The sequence below is a fragment of the Spinacia oleracea genome, chromosome 6 (assembly GCF_020520425.1).
Source record: "Spinacia oleracea cultivar Varoflay chromosome 6, BTI_SOV_V1, whole genome shotgun sequence".
NCBI classification, from domain to species: domain Eukaryota; kingdom Viridiplantae; phylum Streptophyta; class Magnoliopsida; order Caryophyllales; family Amaranthaceae; genus Spinacia; species Spinacia oleracea.
In genome coordinates, this window is record NC_079492.1 from 94,336,716 (window position 1) to 94,346,468 (window position 9,753).

Sequence of the window (9,753 nt, forward strand, 5' to 3'; positions counted from 1 at the left end):
ACAAAGCTTTGAGAAGCACTTATCAAATGCCATTTTTTTGGGTTTCTTATTATACTAATGGAAATTTTCCAAAAATTAAAGTATACTAATGGGAATTTTCCAAAAATTAAAAGAAATGAAACGAAGCATTTTGGTCTCAGTGCGTCTCATGTGTGACCAGTCACACCATCAACTTGATGGTGTGACGCGCGCAACTAATATGGAGAAAGTTATAGACGAGTGTTACTTGACTTTTATGCTGGTGTTACTTATAGATTGTATTTGCCGTTACTTTTTTTTGTTTTACTGCAGTTTCTTGAATTTCATGTTAGAGGTTGCTTATACAGACTAGTGTTACTTAATACTCTATGTTGGTGTTACTTATACATTGTATTCGTCGTTATTTTTCTTATTTTATTGCAGTTTCATGTAAGAAGTTCCTTGTATAGACTAGTGTTACTTGACTTTCTATGATGATGTTACTTGTACGTTGTATTCACTGTTATTTTCTTGTGTTTACTACATTTTCTTGAATTTCATGTTCGAGATTCCTTGTATAGACTGGTGTTACTTGATCTTTTATGCTGATGTTACTTTTAGTTATTGCATTTTTTTCAATTTCATGTTAGAGTTTCCTTGTATAAATTGGTGTTATTTGAATTACTATGCTGATGTTACTTATACCTTGTATTCGCGGTTACTTTTTTTGTTTTATTGCAGTTTCATGTAAGAGGTTCCTTATATAGACCGATGTTACTTGACTTTCTATTATGACTTGTACATTGTATTCGCTGTTATTTTCTTGTGTTTACTACACTTTTTTGAATTTCATGTTCGAGGTTCCTTGTATAGACTGGTGTTACTTGACCTTTTATGCTGATGTTACTTTTAGTTATTGCATTTTCTTCAATTTCATGTTAGAGGTTCCTTGTATAAACTGGTGTTACTTGAATTTCTATGCTGATGTTACTTATACCATGTATTCGCGGTTACTTTTTTTTGTTTTATTGCGTTTTCTTCAATTTCATGTTAGAGTTTCTGTGTATATACTGATTTTACTTTATTTTCTATGTTGATGTTACTTTATTTTCTATACTCATGTTACTTTATTTTCTATGCCGATGTTACTTTGTTTTATGATTTTAAACACTTTGAGTTTATTTATAAGTGTGAACATGTAACACCATTAAAATGATGGTGTGGCTGGTCTCATATAAGACTTGAGGTTTTGGTTTACAAATTACAATAGATAAGCTACAGTAATTTCCCACTTTTTAAAAGGTTATAAATTTGTCTGAAGTTTGTACTGTACAAACTTTGAATTCAAAACCAATCCACCGCAACAGAGTTTCAATCTAAAAACTTCCATCAGATCTGCCCATCTCTCTCTCTCTCCAATCCCACAAATCACAACCTTCCTCAATTCCGGCAAACTGTTCACAACCCTTCATCCAGCAAACTAAATTCAGTAGTACAAAACAAAATCATTCAATTTACAATCCCAATTTTCAAAACTCTCAAATCCCAAAAACAATAAACAAAAAAGTTAAAATCTTGCTTCAAAACTTAACTTGTTCTTGCAATATGCAATAAATCCAGATTATGGTCTGACAAAATCATCCAGATTTCAATACAACTTCACAATCTAGCTCAAAAGTCAGCAAATGGGTTCCACTCAATCAGTCCAAACTCTAGAAGATGAAGAAGATGAAGAGGAAGAAGAAGAAGATGAAGAAGAAGATAGAAATGGAGTAACACGGCAAGGAGATTCACACACTGTAAAGAAGGTTCTAGAACAAGAGCCAGAGATGTTACCATGCTATGCTTCAGCTTCCCCTCTCTCTCCTCAGCTTTCATCCCTTGGGACCCCACGGATGGGACCCTCTATCAAGGTGTGGGACCCATACAACGTTCTTGCGCCGCCGCCTCCTCTACCGCCTCCACCGCCAACTGTGAGCTTCGGGCGGAGCTATTCGTCGGATGGGATGCTAGTGATGGATGATGAGAGAGAAAGAGGGAATGTGATGGAGGTTTATTTGATTAGTCATGGAGAAAGTGAGATGAGTTTGAGGCATGATTTAATTAGTGGGAGGTGTCCTAATGCTGGTTTGACTAATAATGGGAAAAGGCAAGCTAGGGCTTTGGCTGTTTTTTTGAATTCTCAAGGTGTTAGGTTTAATGCTGTTTATTCTTCGCCTTTGGATCGAGCTAAAGCTACTGCTGCTTCTGTTTGTCAGGTATAACTTCAAGTTTTGATTGTTTTCGCCCCAATTGAATGTTTGTTATTGTGGAATTTGTGTGCATTTGATTTGCCATTCGTTGGTTATTAGGGGCAGCTTGAAAATGTCCAGGTCGAAATATGGCTGTCGAATTAAGTTACGAATTAGTATAAGCATAGGGAGAGGCAATCCCATATGCAAACAGGAAGTTATGTAATGAGGGTCCTTTGAAGGACTATTGTGAGTTCTTGTTTGAGGATTTATTATATTTGATGTATTAAAGTACTCCGTAAAAGGCACGTTTTGTTATATGGGTTGAGTTTGAAGGGAGTTAGATTGAGAATTTGATAATAATCAGAGTGATGAGAGTCTATTAACTTGATTGTAGATTGTAATTAGTGGAGTAATACATATGGCTGTAGAGCTGTAAAGATCGCAATGGGGGTAGAAACTAGAATGCTCATAAATAGGTGTTCATTTCATTAGTCGTAACGTTTAGAAATGAGTTATTCCTCAACAAAGACTAGGGGAAATTTCCACAAAGAGAAAGTTAGGCCTAAGGGGTCATGAGTTGCTATGAAAGTCTCCACATTGTTGACTGGGATCCGGGTAACCATTTAAAGTCTTGTATTAGCCGTAGGGAGATGATGGCGCTTGTCGAAGAATAAGATTGCAATGTCTGACGGCGAGTGCTTGAATATATCGTTCCATGATTTGCTTCTGGTTGTATGTTTTGTCCGCGGAAATCATAAAACTACACTTGAGGTACATTAGTTTTCAAGATCATAATTTAGGGTTATTGACAATATGTTTGTGTGTAGAGTTCGTTAGGACTCAGGGGCGCTTTGGAAAACATAGTTGTTGTAAAAGTCGATGTAGGAAACACATATTTGGAAGTAAAGATGTGTTACTATGGGCATTCACATAGGACATTTCATGAAAGTTGAACCCAAGCTCATTCTTATTACCTCAAATCCTCAATTAGTGACTTCGTAAGGAACAGTCGGTCAGTCGCTTGGGTATTCAGTTAGTAGGTAGACATATTGTTGCATGACAAATTGACAATGAACCAATGATGTTTGATAATTTTATTATACCTGTGCTTGTATATACAATCTTTTCCATCTGGACATGTTTCTCAAATTCATGAATGTTGGCCCCTCCTTATTGTTGTAATGGTGTACAAGACTTCTATTAGTTATTTAAGTGGAAGGCATAGATAGCTAATAGCAGCTCAGCTGAAAAGGGGATGCTAATTCTAACTTTTGCAAGTCATACATTCCTTGGTGGCGAATGATCCATATAGCTGATTTCTACAATAAACCACGGCTCAGTTTCATCTTGTTTGGTTTCTGGAGTTGCTTTTGTATGATCTTACTGGCTGATTAACACATAAAGCGGCCAAAAGTTAATGTGGCCTATTGGCTTAAATACAAGGAAGGAGCTTCTATCATATGGATGTAATGGTTTGTATTTATTAGGAATTTAGGACTGGAGAAAATTAGAATGTTGCGGAATGCAGTAGAATCATATAAGCGAATATTACAGCCTAACCTAATATGTTCATGGAGTAGAACTAGATTTTGCAAGATTTATCAAGACTGGTGTTTCAACACTGGGGAAAGAGTTCAATGATCATCATCCCACACTTCACCTACTTTTTCATTTTTGTTTTTTTTCCCTAAATTTTTTATAGGGAAATTCTACATGGTGTCCTTGTGGTATCATTTCTTCCCCATGGTGGAACTGGGAAAAAAAAAGTACTTAGAGTTTTTAAACTAACCTTATGGTATTGCAAATATATAATTATGGTGCACTAATTGCACGTTTAATGAGTAACCCATGCCTAAATGATTGATTTTACTAACATTAAACACGGAAAATATTGATCTACCCCTAAATAAACAATTCCCTCCAAGTCCTTAAATACCCCCGCTCCTTTTTTTACAGAAGCTGCAGTATATTACTTCCTGCCCCATGTTGCTTTGTCTAAGGCCCATAACAATCATGTCATTCAAGAATTTCATCAACCTGCGTGTCTTTGCAAGCTGAAAACCCATGTATCAGAAAATGGTAAGCAACTTCATCAAGTTATGCAAAACGGGAATGTTTCCCTGTTTGGAAGTGAGAGAAAGTAAAAATGTTCTGTACACCTCTTCATCATGAAACATTCCCTTTTATCATAACAGGTATATGAGATCCGGAAGCTGGAGATTGAGATACTTATACTCCTCTTCACCATGACACATAATAGCCTTTTCTTCAGATTACTTGTTTGGCAACCCGTCCCTGCAACAAACAATAATAAGACGACTGTGAAGAGAGAACAAAGTGGACGCATCATTTAAAGCAACTGCTTCATTTTCTTTTTTGTGTGTGTGTGTGGGGGGGGGGGGGGGGGGAAGGAAGACAGGGGAGTAATTAAAACGGGTGGGGAGTTGTGGGGTGCATTAAGGCCATTAACTAGTGGGTAGGTTGGTAAAATCAAACATTTAATGATGGGTTAACTGTAAAATCCTCATTTAGGGCATCTTAATTATATATGCAATACCATACGGTTACTCTAAAAACTCTGAAGTATTTTGTTTCCACCATTTGAAATAAAAGATACCACAAGGCTTTTCCAGTCAACCATGTAGAATTTTCCTTTTCTATTGAAAATTATGTACTTGTCATCAATGAATTCCATTACTTATGTAACTCATGATTGACCTTTAGATGATGGCCAAATTTGAGCTTAAGTTTTCTTTTATACCCGCAAGACAAAAAGTCGAAAACAAACATCTTGTGATCCTGGTGGGCTGGCGGTGACAGAAAGAAAATCCCTTAGATTTCCAAAGTCAAGCCAATCAAGTCGAATGATTGTGACGTGAGTATTAGATGTCATGAGTGAGTTTTTTCAGGAAATTTCAAGACAACGATCTTAGATAGTTGTGCTACAAAAAATATTTATTGTCATTGTGCTGGACTTGCGTTATTGTTGAGCGCTTCAAAGTTAGGATTCTTTTTTTTCCCAGTAAGGTATTCTATGTAGCATTCTGTGAATTAATCTTCTTTTACGTGGGGTCCGAGGAATCAATATTGCATGATTTCTAGAAGATGGTTTTCTTCCTTTTCTTAGTTTTATCTCATTGATCCCAATAAGAAAAGGTCAGGAAATGGAGGGTTTTTCCCAAGTAGTTTCTTCCTGTCTTTCCTATATTTTTTTCCTTTACTGTAATTACCCCATTGTATTTCTCCTACAATGTCAAGTGTCAATTGTTACTCTAGTCATGTTACTATTTTAGTCACATGTAGCTTGGTTCCACTTTGTTTGTGCGGTTCCTTCAACATCTCCTACCCCCATGCTCCCAGAGAAAAATACCCGTCCATTGAACACCCAAATTTACACTCCCATTTTCTCTATCTTATTAGAATTCACCCAAATACCCATTAATGTGTCCTGAATCCAACTTGACAGATTTATGGGGATTATATCAGTTTTTACAGCAATTTTGTTACTAGTGAACCGTGTAATAAGGTTTGGGGTCTCATCGTCTCATCTCCTTCTACTAGGGAATATTCACATGGCATAGGTCAACTACAACCATGACACACTGATGATAGAAAGGATTCTTGGAGGTACTTGAGTTCTTTTAAATGATACAGGTGAAGAAAAAGAGAGAAATTCCCCTTACGCCTTTATTTAGTTTAATTAAGATCTCCTGTTTGAAGGAAAGACTCGGTTCCATCATAAAACACGTGAAAGCCATTCCTTTGAAGGAGACAGTGGTTATGATTTATGGTTGGATCAATGACGAGAATTATGAAATTGATATTGTATGGCGAAACAAGATCTACAATATACCATGGAAGTTCTCCAACTACATTCTTTTGACTGCCGGAAATTTTGTTTTTTTGTCATTCATGTACAATACTAGTGTGAGATTTCGTGAAAACTTGCTGGCTTTAAGGTTAGAAGGTCAAACTTCTCTCTGCTTATTCTACCGTAGTATAGTGTCTTCCCTGAATTAGGTAACTTGCCTTTTAGGTGGGAGATTTCCTAAATGGTTAGGCTCATAGGACTATTACATTTTGCTTCAACAAGATATGTCAGTTGAAGTTCACATTCTGCCTTTTACTTGCTACTTTGTCACACATTAGAAATTACTCTCGAAAATAGGAACACAAATGGGTGGCGTTACGGGGGCCTGTCTTTGACCTAAAAGGGTCCTGTATGAAATACTTTTAAGATGCTTGTGAAGCAACTAGCATCTAAAGACTAGACTCTTTACTTTTTAGTTCAAAACTCTTCACTGAATAAACCAATAACATACTGTTATTAGCCACTATAGAAATGTGTAAGCATTGTGCATTAATAGCTTTTGACTTATCATTTATGATAAACTCAATATGTTTTCCTCAGTCACATAGTTACCGTCCCGTTGTCGTCCCGTTATCGCTTTTGGGTCAATTGGAAACAACCTCTATGCAATTGCAGGGGTAAGGTTGCGTACATCCGACCCCCCCTTACCCCGCTTCTTGCGGGAGCCTCTTTGAGGCAATGGGGTAATGATAATGATGATATAGTTACCGTCCTGGACAGAAACAGGAGTCCAGAATAAAATTCATTACTGTGAAAGCTTTTTGTTTGGGCTTGAGTGGGGATGAAAGATCACAAGTTTTCATTCCTTGCTGTTGCTATATGCTAATATTCTTCATTTCTTCAAAGATATATGGTGAACTGCATTATTGTATACCGCTATAGTCCTGTCGCAATTTAGACACTTTTTAAACTACTATTGTTTTTTAGTTTTTTCTGAGAAAATCAGATCCTGCACCTGCTTTTGACCGTCAACTAGTGTGTGGCCCGACGATGTTCCGGGTTCATACTTCCAATGTCATTAGTTTTTACACGTGCAATGTTAGATGTGCAAGTTTGCTTGTTTTAAAAAATAAATAAATTATTTTGACTTATTTTTACTTCAACTTAGTTGTGTTTTGTGCTTTTATTGTTTTTAGGTTCCGTTGTATTCGACTTATTTTGCCTGAACTTATATTATCTGAACTTATAGTATCCGAACTTAAACTAAACTTATTTTATCCGAAAACACTTAGTTTGTCTGAAATAAACTTATTTGTGTGTGAAAATGTCTTAAAAAACTTTTTTTTTTCTATTATCTGAACTTATCTCGTCTGAAATAAGTCAAAATAAGTTTAACAAAACAGAGCCTTAGTAACATTATTCTCTATCCTTAATAACCATAAAATAGATTGTAATAATCTCTTAATGAAATTTAACAATATCATAAAAACAATAGAAAATGTTAGAACAAATCAAACAGTTACCCTATCTAACTTAAGCGAAGTGCAATATATTTTAGTGAATTAAGAAAGCACAATTAAATAGATGGTTTGCCATCCAATTTAGTTTTTGTTGGTCTTGGGTTCAAACCTTGCTAAAAATATTACATGTTTCTGTGTTGATATGACATGTTGGTAACGCATGAGAGGGTTCCACGTGGCATGTATACTTGATTAGAGACATCTTTTAGTATATGACATGTTGGTAACACATAAGGTGTTTTTGTGTAATACCTAAGGTCCTGAGTTCGATTCCTAACAAGTACTTTTTCTTTTATTCTCATTCCTTTTCCTTTTTAATTGAATGAGGGCCTCATTTTTAGAAATTGCACAAGGCCCATGATCGTGGCGTTATCCTAGCCCCGACACTGTTCTCTGCTACAAAATTACGTTGCTATGAACACAATTCATGCAATGATATCTGCTTGTGAATTAGATGCCACTTGGCCCAATTTGATGCTATAAAATTCTATCTTATGAATTGCTATTGCCCATGAACAAGGTTCTGACTGCTCGGTACCAGAGATATATATATATGATTCATTCTTGCTTATCTCATCAATGCATCTATGCAGGAGATGAGTTTTCCGGAACAACAAATACAGTCAGCTGATGCAGTCACTGAAATGAGCCAGGGCGTTTGGGAGGGCTGCCCACGCACTGAAATGTATACTCCTGACATACTGAATTTAGTAGACAGACTTCAGCCAGATTTTGCTGCACCATCTGGGGAGTCACTCAGGCAAGTGGAATTCCGAATGGTTGAGTTCCTGAACAGGACTTTACTTGTTCTGCCTGAAAAACTGAGATCCGATTTTCTCTCTCCTCGCCCAAATGATGGAGGGTTTTCACAACAGAATTCACATGCCTATGGAAACTCTATTAATGATCGAGATGGGCCGTCTTACCCTACACCGCAGTGGGATTTGCTATACAGACACCGACAGTTATCGAGAAAAAAATCTGGGAAAAGCAGGTTGCAGGTAGTTACTACAACAGGTGTTAAGACTGAAAACTACCAGGAGGACGAGATGTCTCCTAAGGAACCGAGCCGCCAAAGCTCTATTAGTGATTTGAATGCTCAGAATTCCCAAACTAGCATTGGAATTTTTAGTCATTCAGTACCTATTAAGTGCTTATTAATGGGCATCCTTGGTTGCAGCCCTGTTATGTCACATAAGATTTGTGTAGAGGATTCTTCTGTGAGTGTGTTGGAACATTCTTGGAAAACTGGTTGGCAGATAAAAAGATTGAACGATACAGCTCACCTGAGGCTTCTCTAGTTGTCTGATACTTGAGTTTTGAAGAAGCAATATCGCAAGGAGCCATCATTTGGTTTGTTTGATGTTGCTTCCCGATGTTATGCATACGTAACTGTATCTTTGTTGTGTACTGTAAACCTTATACCCATATTTATTACCCAGTTACTTTGCCCCAGATTAAGCAATGGATTTGGGGTCACTGTCTTTAGTAATTCTTTGAATCCGTTAGCATCAACACCAGTTTTTTTTTTATTATACAGATGTTATCTTTCAGAATTATGAAGAAATGAGAAGTTATTTTTTTTTGTGACCAACCACAAACCCCTAGTAATGTAACAGGTAAGTTACCAAACTAAGTTCAAGAACATAATGGTTGTTATGTTGCTAAAATAAGACCACCTTTGACTTTGGTGTTCAAATATGAAGCATGGACTCTTTGTCAGGGAATACCGAGCTCCGAGACTGATGGATGATGACTAGAATTCGCGTATATTAACACCTTTGTACTCATTCCATCTGAATCTTCATCGGTGGTTCATCCGTTGCATTCATATGATTCATCTTCTCTTCTTTCAACTCTAGCAGCTTTTATCACAGGTACGCAAATGCTAGTATCTCTATCATATAAAAGAAGAGATGAGGGTAATATAGTAAGTACACTTTTGGTGTCCCTCTAGGAAAATACTTAATTACCCTACTCTATTTTATGATTCAATTGCAAACCTAATAACCCATTGTTATCTCTCCTCATAAACCAACGCTAACTATGCAGCCCTCCTTGCTCCCAAACGTTTCTCTTCCTTACGGTTCCTCTACGCCTTTTCTCCTTACTCACTTGCTCCTCTCTCACGCCGTCGGCGCCATCTCATCAGGTATGAATCCTTCTTCCTTCTTCTTCATCTTCTTTTGTTAATCTGGTTTCTAACTTTCTATTTTAGATTTGAATTGAT

At 36.7% G+C, this 9,753-nt stretch overlaps 1 protein-coding gene across 1 annotated transcript; it reads left to right on the top strand.

Annotated features, from left to right (window-relative positions):
- The first annotated feature begins 1,287 nt into the window (after positions 1-1,287).
- Positions 1,288-9,113, top strand: LOC110789678 (uncharacterized). The gene is made up of 2 exons (XM_021994381.2): positions 1,288-2,216; positions 8,117-9,113. The coding sequence occupies exons 1-2, from the start codon at positions 1,644-1,646 to the stop codon at positions 8,822-8,824; spliced, it is 1,281 nt and encodes a 426-aa protein (XP_021850073.1). The 5' UTR covers positions 1,288-1,643; the 3' UTR covers positions 8,825-9,113.
- The last annotated feature ends 640 nt before the right edge of the window (positions 9,114-9,753 follow it).